Source organism: Homalodisca vitripennis, chromosome X, assembly GCF_021130785.1.
Source record: "Homalodisca vitripennis isolate AUS2020 chromosome X, UT_GWSS_2.1, whole genome shotgun sequence".
NCBI classification, from domain to species: Eukaryota; Metazoa; Arthropoda; class Insecta; order Hemiptera; family Cicadellidae; genus Homalodisca; species Homalodisca vitripennis.
This window is the reverse complement of record NC_060215.1, coordinates 28,853,498-28,872,954: the sequence shown is the minus strand read 5'-3', so window position 1 is coordinate 28,872,954 and position 19,457 is coordinate 28,853,498. Positions and strand designations below refer to the sequence as shown.

General features: G+C 35.1%; 1 protein-coding gene across 1 annotated transcript in view; it reads left to right on the top strand.

Annotated features, from left to right (window-relative positions):
- The window catches only part of LOC124368495 (protein TRACHEARY ELEMENT DIFFERENTIATION-RELATED 7A-like), a 73,574-nt gene extending 54,818 nt beyond the window's left edge, over window positions 1-18,756 (top strand). The window contains exons 3-5 of the mRNA XM_046825741.1: window positions 3,236-3,364; window positions 15,536-15,634; window positions 16,921-18,756. Coding sequence (XP_046681697.1) covers window positions 3,236-3,364; window positions 15,536-15,634; window positions 16,921-17,298 — 606 coding nt within the window. The 3' untranslated portion in view covers window positions 17,299-18,756. The remainder of the gene's footprint in view (window positions 1-3,235; window positions 3,365-15,535; window positions 15,635-16,920) is intronic.
- The last annotated feature ends 701 nt before the right edge of the window (window positions 18,757-19,457 follow it).

The following is a 19,457-nucleotide window of genomic DNA, read 5'->3' as shown; positions in this document are numbered from 1 at the left end:
CTGCATATTATGATAAATCTATTAGTCAGGAATAATAGAATAGCTTGGTGAAAGAAAAGCTTATAACAGTTGCTAGCAATAGAACAACTAGGTTATTTTGCATTATTTTATAACAAGATTAAACCTAAACCATTCACATTAATATTTGGCCACAACATTCCTATTTGCACCCATAATTTATATTACATCGTGATTATTGAATGAATTATACTGGTTTTAAATCTGGATTCTGGTTATATGTTGGTTACAGTACTTTTATGAGAAATAAGCATGAAGACATCATTTACAATTTTGCTAGTATTAAGAGGGAATAATAAATATGACCAATATTTGTCTAACCTCATATGTACTGACGTTCCAGAACAAGACAAAGCATTGCATATGTCTGCACTCTGTTACACAAATTAGTTGCGAGGCTCATGTTAAAGGATTTACGCGCTGTCATTACGAGACATTCATCGGTAGAAAAGCGAGGTCATTTTAGGAAAAATTTTTTCTCGTGTAACAGTCCTGATGACGTTGAATGATCTACAAAAAGAACATTCTGATTATATGCCAGTGTTAGAAAAACTTAGGCATAGCTTAACAACTGCTGTGAATGACTGTGCCGACTTAAACGGCAGCTTCGAACATACAAATATAGAGTGTGACGAGCTTGAGTATTGGTGCGTAAGGGAATCTGTGATCTCAAGTCTCAGTTACAACAACTTAGATGTGAGAACCAGAAACTGTAACAATCTGTTAAAAGACATAAATTCAGAATAAGTCAAACTGCGAGAATAAAGTGAGGACAAGTTAACTACCTTGACTGTTGAACGGAAGTGTCTTTTTTCCACTATTGAGGTGCTGGAGGCTGACGTGAAGTGTCAGAAGGAGGAGATGGTGCAACTGGAGTCGAAGGCGAGGGAAAGTCAGGAGTCTGCAGACCGATGCACTGCTGCTGCACTGTTGATGGCGGCCTACCTGCGACATTCCACACCGTCCCTACATGTCGAGTATACTCGCATAAGTATCCATATCGACCGGCCAACAATGGCTTTAGCTTGCCAGTACCTCAAACCACTTCAGTTTTATCCCCTACATTCTTGTCTTCTTCTGCACTGAAGGCCGATCTAGAAAACGTTTAGACTCTCATTTGCACTACGCAAGTAGAAACTGTGTGGATGCCCGAGTTAATGTGCAGTGTTTACCAGGGGAGGGGGATATTAAGAACAAATTATTGCATTATATTTTTGACTAGTCCGTCAGTAATTTATATCCATGCAGGAAGACACAATCTGAGGAAAGAATACACGGGAGGTCCGGGGTACAATGGAGGTCTAGGTAAGAAAAAGGCCCTTCACAGAATGATGGATCTGCTGAACACTGCAAAAACAACATTTAAACATTCAGGAGTAGTTTTGAACGTTGTCTTAGTTTGGTGTATTGTAGGTTTCAAAGCCCTCTTTGACTTTAATTCACAGTTAGAGTTAATGTGTAGCAACTTTGATGTTACATACAGAGAAACAAATTGCTCTGTTGGCAGGAGCGGTTTCTCCTGAGATAGCATCTGTTTAAACAGGAAAGGGGTTTCTCTCCTCAGTCTGGTATTCCAAGTCGTTGTATGTGCTATCCTGCGGAGTCTGGATGCTGTAGCATTCTTCCACTAGGATAAGGTCATGTCAGGGTCCAGTTTCCTTCCTGAGAATGAGGATGAGGTCTCAATCCCCGGTCCTTGTTTGAGCTCAAGCTCTCCTCATCCCTCGGGAAATTGCCTGCCCTCGGGGGAATAAAAACCATCTGAGAGTCGCTCACCTAAATGTAGGATCACTCAATACGGGGTTTGACGAACTGAGTGCCTTAGTGAGTGACTCCTGACAACTTCTCTGTGCGGCTTATACTGTGTTGCTATGCGACTGCAGTTACCGGAACGGTTGTGATGGCGACCGTTATGCGGTCGTGTCGCTATCTATATCAAGCGCGGTGTAGTGTTCGAGCGACATTTCTTGTCAGTCGATATTGACCCTGGTATAGAGTATATATGTGTTGCCTAAAACTTTAGAGGAGTAAAAGTCGGTGTTTGTGTGGGCTATCGACCACCGTATGTGAAATATACTTTTCACTTCACTTTCACAAAGAAACCTTTTTCACTCGATTTTTGTAGATCTTGCTGTCGAGGTGAACAATGTCTTGTTTTTGGGTGACAATATTATAGATATGCTCTCGAGGTCAGACATCAAGACTAAATTTTTAAGCCGACTATTGAGAGAATCAAATTAAATTAAATTCAATTAATACATGAGCCCACAAGAGTCACAGCTCATTCAGCCACTTTGTTAGACCACGTTATAGTGGACAGGTCGGTTGAAATCGAGAGGAACGGCATTATTGATGCATGAGACATTACTGACCTCATAGGTGTGAAGATAACGGACAACAAGCTATTGTATTGTGTAGTTAACATAAGGAAAGATAACATAGGTCCTAAATTGATTTCTTATAGAGATTTCTCCAGGTCTGATGCTAACAAAGAGATAACTCAAATAAAAGAAATACAGTGGAGCAGTGCCGGCAGGTTTTTTATGAAAATGCGAAAAAGAAACTGAAGAATATGAAAAACACTGAGAAACAGTGAAATTGTAAAGCTGGCCAAATTGAAAAATAAAGCACGAAATAATTGGAAATCAAAATATTTTAAAAATTAGCAAAAATACAAGCGCATTATAAATGAGTTTAATGGACTGATAAGTAGAACAAAAACGGAATACTTTGCGGAGATTATTAGCTTCCTGTTAAACCCCCGATATGTCTGGAAGTGTTTAAAAAGAAAGTGATATTGTTGGCAATAATACTGGAAATGACCTATCCCCTATATATAAAATAAATTAGTTTTTTTGTTGGAATGGGGAATAATGGTGAAATCAGCGAAAAAACCGTATATTCTAGTAAAATGGATAATACTGGAAAAGAATTAAACTTTAGAACTGTGATTGACAAAGAACTTAAATTAGCAATGGTTGAGATAAAATATTGTACGGTCGGTATCTAGACAAAAGCTTTGTCCTTTTATTCTTGGAGCGGTGACCCGTTTAATCAATACGTCTCTTAAAACAGGGAATTTCCCTAGTTTAATGATAAAATCACAAAGTTTGTTTATCCTTAATGTTATGTTGAAAATTTGGCCTTTACATGCGTAATTTGGAATGTTTATAATAAATGCAAGCATCAATTTTGTAAGTAATTTTTGTTGTTGCAGCCCATCTTCAGATTTTTCCCCGATGAAGAAGAGCTACATACTCCTCCCCCTGAATTTAGGCTCCAGATATCTCCCCCTGAAGCCAGGTATCATAGATTTCATCCTGCAACTCCACCTTCTCCTATCAGTGTAAGTTTTATTTCATAATTTATTTATTTGGTATTTAAGATTCTAAGGATAAAAATAACAATTTAACCTTCGAAATATGGAGAACGATCAGAAATTTATTTTATTGTATAAAGAGTTCTTTCAATATTTTTGTTATACGCCGTATGGGGACCTGAGTTCCTATGAACTATGACTGTATGTCAGACTAGTGCCTGTGTAGTTTTATATTATTTTGGGACTGTACAGATGTAAAATGTGTTATTTGCAGTGACTGCAAAACGGATACACCTGTTAATTGTCGTTGTTGACAGAATTTATTTCTTGTTAGAGTTGTCAATTTTTATATGAAATACTTTACTTTTGTTTTGGTCCATTTTAAAACAGAAATTCACAATTATCACCCTATTTTATCCATTATATACGCACTTGTTTATTTATTTATTTACATAATTGTCACAGACGCCATACAAGCGGAATGCTTTGGCAAAGACTCGTCAATTATTACAAATTGTATACTAAACTAAATTTCTAATACACCAAGACACAACAAATTGTACAATTATTTTTTTCTTATAACAAGTCGGATGCTACAAAGTCCTGACGGAGAAGCCAAGTACTCAGCTACACTGTAGAAACAGTGAGAAAGTAGATAGTCTTTTGAAAGTATTTTGAATCTTGAAAGCTATTTTTCTTTCCTTATTGAAAGTGGCATATGATTGTAATTTTTTATACGTGTATAAAGCGGTGAGTTTTCCAACTTGTATTGTGAATAGGATACTTGAGTAATTGAGTTTCTTGTGAAATGAGAGTGGTGGTGATTGTTATTAAAAAACTTTTCTTGGTTTGCTTTGGCTTAAAGAAGGCTCTGAAGAATGAAAAGAGAAGGTAGAGGAAGTATTTGCAAATCCCTAAAGTGTTTCCTGCATGGGTCATGATAAGGAGCCGAGTTGATCAGTCTTACCAATTAATTTGGATAAGAAACACTTTTTCGGAGGCAGGGGAATTTCCCCAGAAGATCGTTTCATACGATATATGAGAATGAGCATAGGCAAAATAAACCTGTTTGAGAGTGTATTTGTCAGCAATACGTGAAAGAGTGAAAAGGGCAAAAAAACGCTTTACTAAGATTTTCAGTAACTATTACTGTGGTAGTGCCAAGTTAGCCATGAGTCTATTTTGATTCCTAGAAATTTTGTCGCTGGTACTAGGTTGAAATATGTTGGTAAAAATAGGAATCAGTACGGGAACAATTTAGGTAGTTAATATTGAAATGGATTAATTGAGATTTTTCTGGTGAAGCTCTAACCCGTTTGCTGAAAACCATTCCTTCATTAAATTCAAGTTCTCCGCCAATGGCTCAACAAATTGATCTTTGTTTTTATCTGAGGCAACTACCGATGTGTCATCAGCGAATAGGACCATTTTTATGTTATTGAAAACATCAGGCAGATCATTGCAATAGATTAAAAAGAGGAGGGTACCAAGTATCGAGCCTTGTGGCACACCAACAGTCACTTTCCGGAACCCACTTCTCATCTCAGAATTCAATACTACACACTGCTCGCGATCAAAATGATAGGACTTAAACCACCTCATCAAGGCCACTCCTCCAATGCCGTAACACTTAAGCTTCCCGACCGACTATCAAGGTTGCCCTCACAGGCAGGTGTTAATTTTATTAACAGACTGCCAAATTAAAAAAAAAATTCCCTAACGCCCAAGGCGTTCAAAATACGCCTTAAACACTTTTTGGTGTCACAAGCATTTTATAATGCAGGGGAATTTTTAGCATTTAACTGGGAGACCGCCCAATTACACGAATTATTGGCGAAGGATGAAAGGTGCATAAGTGTAAAATTGTATTTTGGGTGATCATTCTGAAACTCTGGGATACGTTTCTTTGTTTTAGGATAGTTTGGCAATTGATTAATATTTTTGATAGTGTTAATGAAATAGTCATTTAGTGTGACAGCAATGGTCTTTTTGTTTGTAATAACATGATTATTCTTAGCAATCTCTTCTATTTCCAGCTCATCCCTGAGATTCCCAGTCGCCCTTTTAACCATCTGCAATGTAGCTTTAACTTTATTATGTGATTCCTTAATGTAATTACTGTTGTACATTAACTTCGCTAGTGCTACACATTGTTTTAAAACCTGTTTGTAGCTACGGACATATGCTTTAAAGTCTGGACCTCTAAATGTTTTGCTAGGTTTGTGCAGAAATCTTTCCCTTTCACTTTAAGTGTTTAAGCCTGCTGTAATCCATTTCTTTAAATTGTATTTTTGTTTGAGATTTGTATTACTTTGTGAGGGAATGCTTTACAAAAGGATAGCTTATCGTTTTCAAGAAAACTTTTGTACATACTATGTACATTACTGTTAGTTTTACAATTATGGACAACTTCTGACCAGTGTATTTTTATTAAATCACATTGGAATCGATTCATCTGAAAAAACCCTTTCCACCCATCTTGCAGGTGATTTTGTTGGCTGTAACGAATCTTACAATTTGAGACAGATGGTCTGAGAGGCCTGTTTCAGAAACAATAACATACTCTAGAGAAAAGTTAGTGAAAACATTGTCAATACAAGATTTAGAACAGCTTGTTATACGGTTGTTTCATCTACGTTTGATATCAAATCATACGACCTCAGTCTGGTAGTACAATCTAGTTTAATACTATTGCTTTTAAACATATCAATATTAAAGTCACCAGTAATAAGAAGTAGAGGATTTTTAAACTTTAAGAAAATCCTATGCAGGATACTGTCCAAGTTGTTAAGGAAAGTTTCAATATTAACTTTACTATTATTTTGGAGGTCGGTAGACACTAACCACAACAATAGGTCGAGCAATCTTAATTAGACTAACGCAGAATTTAAAAACACTCTCCACCAAAAAGCCATCAAAGTCACTCAACGACACCAAATAGAGATCAGATTTGGCAAGTATGCACACCCCACCCCTAGTTTTGCTTCTGCGTGTGTATATAGAAGTAGTCTTGAAACCGTTGATTTTACTTAATGTTGTATAATTTTCTTGTGAGAGCCAGTGCTCAGACAAACATATGATATCCGGATTTAGATTAGATTATTCCAGGAATAAATTGAATTGGTCAACTTTTACATTTTGTACTAAGCCTTGAATATTACAGTGGAATAACACCAAGCTGCTTCTAGAGACAGGCTGAGGTGTGGGATGCACACTCCCCTTACAATCACCTCCTTCATCTACTCTATCACTGAGCAGTTTCTCTTCTCTCCCAAAAAAGGCAGCACAGTCGATCCAACATGGTAGTTGCAGGCCGATTATCTTGGGCTCGGAGGCAGTGGTGGGAAGTCATGCTGCAAGAGATTGAACGACTCCACACTGGAACTGTCTCTGACGACGATAGACACTTCATTAGGCTGCTGCTGGCAGGTCGGAACCGGCGAATACATCGAGTTTAACACAGTCTCATAACTATCAATGTCAGATGACAAGCTCAAGTCAGATGGTGTTGGGTGAGCAATCTGTGCAGGGCTGTGTTGAAGTCCTAGCTGAGACTTCAAATTAGGAGATTCAGAAGGACAATTCATGCGTTTGATTAGACGAGCCATCTCCTCACTGACTAGGCGCTTGCCTGCCTTGTTGAAATGAAGTCCATGTAATCGCTTGGTGGATAATAATCTGGGCAGGCTCACCACTTAACGTGTCATTTGTGCCTCCCATTATGACGACAAAGTCACTTGAACAGAGAGTTTTTGCAAGATAATGGCCTTCTCTCATGATGTGCTTCAGTTTAGCTCCTGACATTGATAATAACGTGACACTAAAATCGTCCAGCTCACCCTCCACAAGGTGACTCAATCCTCTCCAATGGCTGTATGAGAGGATTAATAGGGTTCTTTTACGCTTTGATGTCCTCCTGAAACAGTTTGCTGGAGTCGTATTATGTGATTCCTTCTGTGATTTAATCTCAGCTTCATGAACGAGAGCTTGCACTGTTATTGTAGTGGCGGGTAGACATATCGAGTCATCATTTAGTAATGCAGAATACCTATTGCTCGTCTCTTTCTACAGATTCCCTCTTTCGTCTTATTATTCCCTCTTTATCCTTCACTTCTTCCAGCAAACTCTAGTGTGGATGCTTTAATAGACGTCAACTCTTTTTCAAGAGAAGACTTCTCACGTTCTATGCCTTGTTCATGGTTCAGGGACTTGTCCATAATATCCTGTCTAGAGTATTTTTTTTCGAGTGCATTTCTTATCAATATATTTTCCTGTCTTATCTCCTTCAGTTGTTGTGTCACGTCTTCCTTCACAGCGTCGCATCCAATCTGCTTAGCAGCTTTACAATTCCTCGTATTATATTTACAATAGAGTTTGAGGAATATTTATTTGAAATAACGTTTTAACATCCACAAAGCGTTACTACCGATTAATTCACTTCATAGTGCTTCAAGTGCTCTAATAAAACCTTCAGATTATTCTCAGCCGTTTCCTTGAGATTATTGTGTATTCGCCGAGTTATCATATCGTGTTTTGAGTCAGACTCCCGTTCTGTATTAAGCAGGTATTTGTGGCAATCCTTCGCGATATTCGTTATGCAATATTATTACGTAACTGTAAGCTAGTTGCGTACTCAGAATTGAAGGCGCCTCAATATTTGGCCAGCTGATTATTTTGCACGTTTGGTGCGTGAACTTGTTCCGGATACTGCAAACCTGGATAGCCAGTGCGCATGCGCGAACCCAAACTTCGCCGAGCGTGGCCTTGTACCTGCAGTTGTCATGAATCTATTTTAGAAAGGTTAGTCTTTAAAACTTATCGTCGTAATTAACACAACTCACTCGCCTACAGCCGAAGTTCCGCTTCCGGAAAAGCGACGCCTGTGATTTCCTGCGGTAACTTTAAAACTGGATTATTATAAGACTTCTTGTCAATTTTAATAATTTAATCGGAGCACGATAATTTTTACTTGTTATCATGTAGGTCCAGGTCTACCAACTGTTGACTTGGAACGGAATATTACAGTCACCTATAGGCCGAATGGATTGTCCAATTAAAACCGAGTGTTTCTTTATCAGAACGTCCACGAGGTTCACGTAAAAGCATTTTGAAATTGTATTCAGCTGTTGCATGGTAGAGATTTCCTTTCAATTCTTTTACTTAGAAAGTTAAGATATCTCGCTCTTTCTTTTCCTTGCATTGTTTGTACTTTAATCCATTATGTTACTTGACAAAACACGATACTTGTACATTTTTTGTAAAATTGTACAAATCATTTTTGTGAATAAAGAATTGAATTGAATTGTTTATTATACTATTTTATCTGTTATGATTACACAATCACACAGTTTTATGAAAATGATTATTTTATTACTGCAAAGTTAATCATATCTGTTTTAACCTCATTTGTATGTTCCCTACATATTTTATACGGAGAATATTCCACCGAACAGTCTTAATCTTACTGAAGTTGGAGAATGTACTGGACTAATACTAAATCACAGAGGTACGTGCATTATAATGGATGCTAGGGAGTGCTAAATAGCACCTTCAGCGAGCTGGGATATTGAGTGATTGGGCCACCCAGGTTAGCCCAAACCTCAAAATTAGTCACACGAAATTCTGGACTCACTCATTGGCGATGTCGGAGCACATTACGCTGGAAGCCTAGAAATATGTAAATTCGGGAAATACAAATCGGAACTCAAACTAAGAACGTCTGGAAGCTTCTAGAATCGACAGAGGGCGTGACTAGCTGTAGCGAAAAAGAGGGAGATGTTTCGTTACCGAACCTGAAAATTATAACTGGCCAACAAAATTACAAGTGGAAATCGTCAGAATTTGTTTAACTAACATAGAAGGGAATCATTGTCCACGCCGCGGAATAGCCCCTGCTCGCTGTATATTGCCTCTAGGTGCTTTCAGTATTTAAAATTTCGTTGTTTAATGTTTTTATTTTGAAAAGCGTAAAAATATGTAAAACAGATGTAAAATTTTAGAGTATTGCTAGCGAGTTACATTACGACCTAATTTCATTGTAAATGATTACTTCGCTACAAAATCCATTATTGAAACTCAAAAATAAGAGAGAGGTCACTAGGTGTTGATAAACCATTTTGATGGCAACCGTAACAGCATAAGCCTCAAGCAGGATGGCAACTCTACAACATAAAATTACCGTACTGCCAGTCATAATGTATTGTAAGAAATACGCGTCAATTAAAACACTAAACTGATAAAACATTTGTCAACAAATTCTTTTTAATTTACTTGTATAAAATCCTCCACGAAATAAATAAGATAAAACAACAATATTTTTTATTTTCGCCTTCCTGTTCCCCTTAAATATTATCCTTAAATATCACATTTTAAACAAACTCATTAATTACACAAGGAATACATTTTCAAGCGATTATTTGAACTCTTTTAACTTGCATGAAACGAACACAATGGTATGCGTCACATTAAGTTATTTTAATTAATTGTCTCAAAGTTTATTTCGCTGATATACGCTAAGATTACACATATTCTAGATTTGGACTTTAAATGTATAATTGAAAAAAATATACCAACCAAATAATTATGGTTCACATGACTAATATATAATTTGAATTTTTGAACTACGTCAAATTCTACTCGGAATCGTGGCGTCCGAGCGCATATTATGACCCGCACAAATGATATTAGATATTAGTGTCGGGTGTAATCTTATCTGTATGTAACCTCAGAATAATTATACAACAAATGTATTTTTAAAAGTAGAATGATACAAAATGTTTAACAATGTGTAATGATCCATTGGTTTACAATGTGTTGTATGAAATTATAGTTGCAAACTTTAAATTTAGAAAAATATAAACTATATTTAGGAACTCTAACCACGTTAGTAAAAGTGGAGTTTTCATGCTTTGAAACAATAAATCCACTTATAAACTAATAACTGTCGTTATTAACTATTCACTCGAATACCAGTGGAACCATTAAAATATAATAGTTCCTTCATAAACGCCGACGCAAAATAACTACTGCACTCCAATTGCCGACTCAGCGCCTGGCAAGCGCTAGGCGTTTTTTTTTTGTTCACCATTTAGTATTATTCCTCGACTCTGGCATATACGAGTGTATATTTCAAGCGAAAAGCACCAATGTACAGAGGAGTGCAACTGATGTAAATAAGTATTTTTTTGTTCTCTTAGGACAAGAAGGTTATAAATTGTACTTACTCCTATAAGAACCTTAGCGCTGCTTCCGGAGTGACAGGATATTCAGGATGGGTAAGGTTAGAGGGTAGTGGCCGCCTCCTATCGAGATCCATGAGGAAGAATTAGGGCACTAATCTCAAAATCATGTCTCCCCAGAAGAAGGGGAGGCCAGCTCTAAACCAGCCTCTCCAGTCAAAGTAGGCAGGGGGTGGCATACCCTTGTTGAGGCTAGCATGAACTTCTGTGGTTAGGGAATAAACTCCACCAACTCCAACAGTCATCTCCCGCAGCAGACTAGACCTATCGAATTGCCCTTGAACTCCAGAATCTCAACATTTGCGGTTAGTGATGTGCCACTCCCGTACATCCATAAGTTTGCCCAGATTTAAGTGACACATTGGCTTTTGCTGTAACCAGTGTTACGTTCAGCTGGAAGGTATAAACCAGCCAGAAGTGATCCCTGCTGGGTTTAATAAGTATTCGAAACTGATCAAAATATGCTAGAAATAAGTAACATTAATTTTATTTACATCATATCCCTACACCAGTAAACACCGATGTAACACAAAGAATATACCAAATTATAAAATGAAGAAGGCATACATACTCATCAATTTTATCTACTCTTATGAACATTTATCAAATTCCACTTATTCAGCAGGGTCGAAGAATACTTCAGTCCAACTGCCAGGAGAAAGATAACTACGTATGAGGGGTACGGGGAGGCACTTCAAAGAAACGGGTCTGGCCGTCTTCTTACACATTCACCTTCTCACCCTCTTCGCACTTCTTTTAGCATCCTTGCTAAACACATTAGTCCTGAGTTATTTGAAGTGAAGTGTTCATTTCGTACAGGTTTGTTTGTTGAAATAATTGAGTTTACGTCATTTTAATGTCTATTTGAGTTTATAAACGATGGATATTACGATTAGCTGCAAGAGGGGGAAAATAATACATAGTGAAGCATGGAATGTTATTGCTAGTGTTATAACTAAATGTGATGAGGAATCATAAAAAAATTATTTAGTGTTTCCTTTTAAGAAAGTTACTGAAAGGGCTGCTTTTTACACATATAAATCTCTAAGCAGTATTTATAAAATTAGCAGTGAGTATAAAAGGTCCAGTAATTTGTCCTTGTCTCCAGGAATGAAAAGGAAACCTTTTGCAGAGAAATGTATTTTATAATATTTTTGTATAATGAATGTAAACACACATAAGCAAGCCGTGGCATTATTAAAAATCATACTATATTATACAGAGTCACTTGCAATTATTCAATATCGACTTAATTCATTTTACGAGTAAACTAAGTGTAAAAAAGGGCATTTAATTGAATTTTGTTAAGTCTTAAAATTATTAGTTTCTGTTACATATTCATTTTGGATTCTTAATCTTGAATATATGTTAATACTTGAGGTCTCACAGCCCATACATTGTAACCGATTGAGGCCTCGTACTCTCTTTGCTAAATGTTTCAGACAAAATGCAATTCATGCCAATATATTAAAAATAGCGAAAATTCAAGCCTAGTTACTCTAGAGTGGTCAGACTTCTGACACATTTTTAGTTAAAAGCTTCCACCGCCACTTGTCTAGAACAGCTTAGTTTTTTTGTTGGATTAATAAAAAAAGTATCTACTAGTAATTGTGCAATTTAGTGGTGGCTGTTCTCACACAGAATTCAATTAAGTATATGCGACGCCGATCACAGGAAGGAAACGTAAAATTAAATTTCAGCAGCAGAAATCCAAAGAATCTCAAAGATCACAGCTTGGTTCCTTTTTATTTGTTGCTCCCTCCATCATAACCTAACAAAGTAAATTGATTTTAATGCCCTCTCATAACGAAAGGCGTGGAAATATCACGGAATCATTCTGATCGAAAACACCAACCAGAAATTAGGACCTACAAACAAGAAACTAACATTTCAGCGGGTTTTAATTTAAATCACAACCAAAATAACTGTTTACTCATATATTTATAATAATTTTATGTAAGTGACATCATACGTATTTTTTTACTTTACACAATGTTGTTATAGAGGGCTTTTGCATTATGGATAACTTTCTCGCTTCTACTGTATTTGCCCAACATATTTCTGACATTATTCATACAGTAGATATGGTAAACATTTGAAACGGCTCTAATACTACCAAATATAGTACGAGCATTACTATTCTCAAAAGTGACGTATTGGAAAATGTTATCGAGCCCCACAGTAGATCTTTCGAGACGACTATTGAACGATACTTTTCATCATGATGGAAAAAAGAACACGAAATCGTTTAAAAGATTATCTGACATTTCATAGTTTAGTACTTATTCTTACATAAGGAAACATAGCACTACTTTATAATTCATTTTGGTGTTAACATCAGACTCAAAACAAATGATGGGATCGCACTAGTTGTTTATACAGGTAAAGATATGTTTACATAGGGAAAGTAATGTTTGGGAGAGAGAAAATCAGCTGTATTAGGTGCAAGGGGAACGATGACAGAAACTAGCCCATTATAACACAGAGTGATGAAAAGTATTTAACAGTAATTATATATATATATATATATATATATATATATATATATATATATATATATATATATATATATATATATATATATAATTATTATATATAATTGCACAAGCCTTGCATGGCTTGGTGGGGCTAAGTCTATGTGTACAAAATGAATAAATTAATTTAATATTAGTATATTATTGAATATTTGTATATATATATATATTATGTCATTTAATATTATGTCTCTAACTTTTTTATCACAAGCTGCTAGCAAGTTTGGCCGTTGGGAGATCACAAGTCATCATTCACCCTCTGGTAAAATGTTACTAAAAGAATTCTTAGCCATAACGTCTTCTGCACAATAATAACTTCTTCAGCTGACATGACATGTTATCGTTAATTTTGTTTGTTGGAAAATTAAAAGGTGTAATCAACTTTTAAAATTTCTATTCCAGTCTCTTCACAGTTTAAGCAGAAGATGATTTTTAACAAACTGACACAAGTGAGTATTGAAGGACCCGACAGAAGTAACGAAAGTCTTTACAGAAGTGACCGAACCTATTTCCTTGATTAAAAAGAATTGACTGACGGCGTCTCAAAATGCTCGTTTTTCTTGCAAATGGAAAGTTTCAGGTTGTGTTCATAGAAGAAACACACAAAGTTACGACACTCTAACTGGCAGTGTTGTTACGTCCTGATTAAGCTAACTTCTGACAAAAACTCTTTATCAAAAGTTTTGCATGTACGAACAGATGGACGGACAGACAAAGACCCGATTTTAAAGACTTGTAAATTCTTTTTAACTAAATCAGTTTTTAATAAAACATTTATATCCTGTTTGTATAACAGTTCTTTCTTAAACATGTCTTATCTTGTTGATTTTACTAATCTAAAAGTGTTCGCTAAGTTTCACAATGTAAGGTACACCATAACATCAGAGCTTAGTAGTGGTCCTGGCAATTTTGATTTTTAGAAACACAATTATAAATGGAATCTGTTATAAAAATGTGGCGATGATTTTCTTGACCAAAGCGATAGAAATCTAAAAGTACTTGAAAAGTTTCAGTTTTTATAATGTGTAGTTGTCCCATGTGATGCTGCTCAGATTTTGAATTGGTTGTGGCATATGCTCCGGTTCAGTTAAAGTGTAGTGCCTCAAGTTGACTACAGGATGTGTGGACCAGTTACTATACCGTGGGTCAAAGCCGCACCGTAGGTTCAAATGTATTAGGGTTGGTGTTGTGGTTCGTGATCTAAATTATTGTCATTCAATGTAGTGGGAATAAATGTTGTGGTTCACTTCAAATAATCTCCGGGTCCAAGTAGGCTAAATCCTTGTGTAGATAAAAAATTCACTGTGTTGAATTTTGAAGATAAAAGAGATTGATTAATTGTATGTTTGCAAGTGTTCACAGTAACTTTCTGGATTGTCACTGATTTAATAAAAGTTTAAATTGTATCCAAATGGTATTTTAATGTGTCTTTGTCTTTGCACAGAAATTTTTCAATTCATCTCAGACTTGTCCAAATTGACTAATTTATTTAAAAGGTTTTAAATTTTGGGAGACTATTTATGTTTCCTGGCTGTAACTTATTTTTACTTCTCCGTTTGCCAACTCTCCGCAAATAATTTAATATCGGAATTTTATCTGTCACATACTATCATTAAAAAAACTATATCCTGTGTAGAGTTGAATCAAATACAACCGTTTGATTGATAAGACCAGTTTGCCACCAAAAACTAATAGTCAACCAATGAAACCATCACGTCTTGTGCTATTGTATATGTTTCCAGGGAATAATATTATCATGAAGTTCTACTATACTTCAATTTACATTTTCCCATCTATTAATAATTGATAATTATTTTCTGTATTCTAAGTACAATGTCAAATAACTGCTACCTAAATCTACTTTCCTGCACCGGTTTTATGACACTATTTTACTTGTCTAGTATTCCACATTAAAATTTATGGGACTGCTATGGTAAATATATTAGTAAGGAGAAAAGGAGTGCCTTGGTCAAAAAATCATTTGTAACAACAGAACAACTAGGCTATTTTAATTTATTTGCTCAAAATACAAAACTTAACAATCAAACTCACATTTATATATGGTTGGAGCATTTTTCTGAATAGCTGTGGTCAGTATGAAAGTATCCAAATCCTATTTCCGATATTAAAAAGTGACATTATACATGATGCTGTACTGTATTATTGGTGATCGATTAATTCTTTTATAATAATGCACTTTCATTTTTCTTCAACTAGTAGTAAATTCAGTGTTAGTATTATGTTGAATAAATTTTGCAATTGGTTCAGTTATACATGAGTTAACTGCAGAGAGATGAAGTATAATATGTTTCATGATAAAAATAAGAAAGTTTGCTTGTCCATAATGTTATATTGAAAGATTGGCATGTTTATTATAAATGCAAGCACCAATTTAGTATTGATTTTGCAAGTAACTTTTGTTGCAGCCTATCTTAAGAGCTGTGCTTGATGAAGAAGCCTCAAATACTCCTCCTGAAGCCAGGCGCCTAAGATATAATCTTGCAACTCCACCTTCTACTTCCAGTGTAAGTTTGATTTCATAATTTATTCATTTGGCATTTAAAATTCTAAGGATAAAAATAACATTTTAATCTTTGTAATATGGAGAACGATCAGAAATTTATTTTATTGTATAAAAGAGTTCTTACAAGATTTTTGCTATACATAGTATAGAAACCTGAGTTCCTATGAACTGTGACTGTGTGTCACTCTAGTGCTTGTGTAGTTTTATATTGGGATGTGCATTTAGTGTCACAAAAATGTGTTATTTGCACTGACTAAAAGACGGATACACCTGTTAATTGTCGTTGACCGAGTTTATTTCTTGTTGAAGTTGTCAATTTTTATACGCAATACTCTACTTTTGTTTCAGTCCATTTTAAAACAGAAATTCACAATTATTATCCTCTTTAGCCATTACGCACGTACTTGGAACGGAATGTTGCGGTCACCTACATGCCGAACATATTAACCAATTAAAACTTTTGTTTTCAAATAAGTAGTGTTGGGTTTGTAGTTTTAGCTGTATGTTACTTCAGAATAATTATACTATAAATATAATTTCAGAGGTAGAATTATACAACATGCTTAACCATTGGTTTACCATGTTTTGTAAAAAAACTGTTAGTTGCAAACTTTAAATTCTGAAAAATGCCAATCATTTTTAGAAACTTCAACAACGTCAATGAAAGTGGAGTTTTTCATGTTTGGAAGCAATAAATCCACTTAGAAAGTAAAAACTTTAGTTCACTATCCCTATCAACATCTATGCCTGATAGACATCACATCAGGCATGCACTAAGCTTGTTCTTTTGTACACCATTACTCTGCCATATACAAGTATATTTCAACTTAGCAATATGCACCACCGTATGGATGAGTACATCTGGTCTAAATTTGTATTAGAAATGTATTAAAATATGTTCGAAATGAGTAACATTCATTTTAATTATATCACATTCCTACACTAGTTAATTACTAAGCTAATACAAAGAATGTACTGAATAATAAAGTGAAGGTAGGAATACCTGCTCTTATCACATTTGCTCTTATGGGCATTCCCTACAAATTCGACTTATTTGATAGAGTCAGAGAATGGTGTCAGATAAGAAATAATTTTAGCAAAGGGTGTTATATTTTTGATATATGAGGGAATCAGTCATATGGTAGGTTGGTAACCCTGTGTAACCTTTATGGGGATACAAAAATTACTCAAGTGTATGGAAATCTAAACTTTTCCAACTCTAAAAAAAATGTTTTACATCACATTAAACAAAAGCCTTTGTAAAAAGTGTACTGAAATGTTTTTCAGGGTAACACTAGTCCAAAGATGAATGGAACATTGAACGGTCCAGTGAGGATACCCCGATATATTCTTCGACCACGAGTCGTGCCTCCTAATATTCCACCACGAAATTTTATCCCCATACCTCCTCCCCTCCCGCCACGTACTAATGCTCCTCGCAATATCCTTCGTTCACATTCTAACTCACCCCCACCTTCTTATGAAGAAGCCATCTTGGATCGACGGTGCACTCTCCCAGCAAATGTAGCGGCAGTTCCACCCCAGGAAATTCAATCTGATAGTGACAGCTTGGAATCTTCCACCAATTCAGGAGATACTCATGTTTGTGGTGCCAACTCATCATTTTATGAAAACTCGGTGGATAACAGGCATAACAGTATTTAATTTGGTTTTTTTACTACATCTGTTTTGAACTTTTGATCATACAGTTGATTTAAAAAAAAGTTTAGTTTATCGTCTCAACTTGTCAATATGTTACCTAAGATTGTTTATAAATATTCTCGATAAGCGTAAAATACTGATTGTAATAGTAATACAATTGGATAGATTGTAATAAGTATACGATTTAAATTCGTGTAATGTAAGTTGTAGCAAAGGCATATCTTTTGGTCTGTAAAATTAAACTCTTAGAATAGCTGGAAATTCTTAACAAGCAAGAGTGTTTGTGTACTTACATTTTGAACTTATTTTATAAGAAATTTTGACTAACACTGTTGTTTATTACTTTTGAAATGTTGTGAAATGTAGACTTAGCTCTTAATGTGTTACTATCATTCTCAACAGCTGTTTGTAATAGGCACATTTTTATTTGCATAAAAAGAAAACTGTTTACAAGATACACTGATCTTTGTCCATCCCTGACCAGGGAAATGGGCTATTTCAACTAGATTTTGAGTTAGCTGACTGTCAACATTTGGAGTTCCAGATTGGGAAATTATTTTATTTATATTTGATACAAGTAATAGAATGTAAGTGAAGTAATTTTTAAAATTATGAAAGACACAGACCTTGGTTTAGGATTTATAACTATGACGTTTCCTGGGGCCATTGTCTACTTATAATCTATATTAATGATCTTTGATCTATGATATTATGACAATACACACACACAACACATCTCTGAACTCAAGGGTCTAGAGATGAGAGCTTGATGATTGTGGAAGAGTCCATCTTACATGAGGGTTGGGTAGAAATTTAATTCTGATCGGAGAACCTTTCCAAACATACTTACAAAATATTCTGCTGTGCACAAAAGTGTTCTATATAAAACACATGGAAACTTCAAATTACATTAATATGACAGCTGAGAATTTTGTTTCTTTTCTTGGTTTACAGACTGTCCCCAATCCTGATTGACAATCTCTGTGTCTTTAATGAATTGGTTTAATTAAACCAACACGTATCCCCAGAAAATGGCTATACAGACGTTGCCCGGCTTATGTGAATCCAAGATTGTTAATTATACATGATAAATAGAAAGTGACATTTTCGTAAAGAACAGGACTATCCAAAAACTCAACACAAAATTCAAACAGATTTTAAAACCATTAAGACACAGACTAAAGTAGTTTGAAATGTGCTCAATGTATGCAATCTGCTGATAAACATCCAACAGATTTCACTACTATGTCAATTTAAATCGAATCGTAAGAGTTAGCCACAATCAAAAGTTCTTATTTAGGAAAGAACCTCAGAGAGCCCGTTATAGATTTATTACCGATTGCATTTAATTAAAGATAGTTGTTTGTTATATTTAACAGAAGAGAAAAGTGTTACTAATATGTATTTTAATATATTAAAATTATCTGTTGTATATGTATATGTTATTGACAATAAATGTGTTTTCAATATTTTATGTCTGATCTGAGTATGTACCCTTAGGTCCTGCTTATTCTTGAATCTGGTACTGATTCTAAACACTCCAGAAATATTGTGGCCTCTGTCAAATTTAATTATTTAAAGAAACAATGTCACACATGATTACAAATATGTGCAATTTTTCTAAATAATTGTATAATTTATTATATACTCCTCAAATATTAAGAATAAATGCATCCTGGCTTCAGCAGCAGTGAATTCCAAATTTTACATGAAACTAAATAAAGACATTCTAAAAACTGAGGAAAATATAATTTGTAATATATATTACAAAGTCCTCTACTGTATATTATTATTACAGCTTCTGAAGCCCTCTCTTTTACTTTTTTAGCTGTTGTTATTCCCAGTGCTTTTGAGTGGTGTAGAAATGTAATTAATGTTATGTCAGGAAAGAAACTTACAATTGAAATAACATAAAATGTACAGTTTTACAATATTGTGCTCAAATAATTTATTTTGCAATGACTAGCATGTGACATAGCATTTACAACAAACATTTTTGACAAGTATGAGAAAAACAATAACAATTATCTTCAGCAACTGATCAGCTGAATGACATTATCCAGAATCGTGTTCCTGTACGAGAGTAGCAACATTAAAACACAAGGAAAATGTGATTGGTCTTAGAGGAGTATAACCTCATGTTAATAGTTGGTATCAGGTTG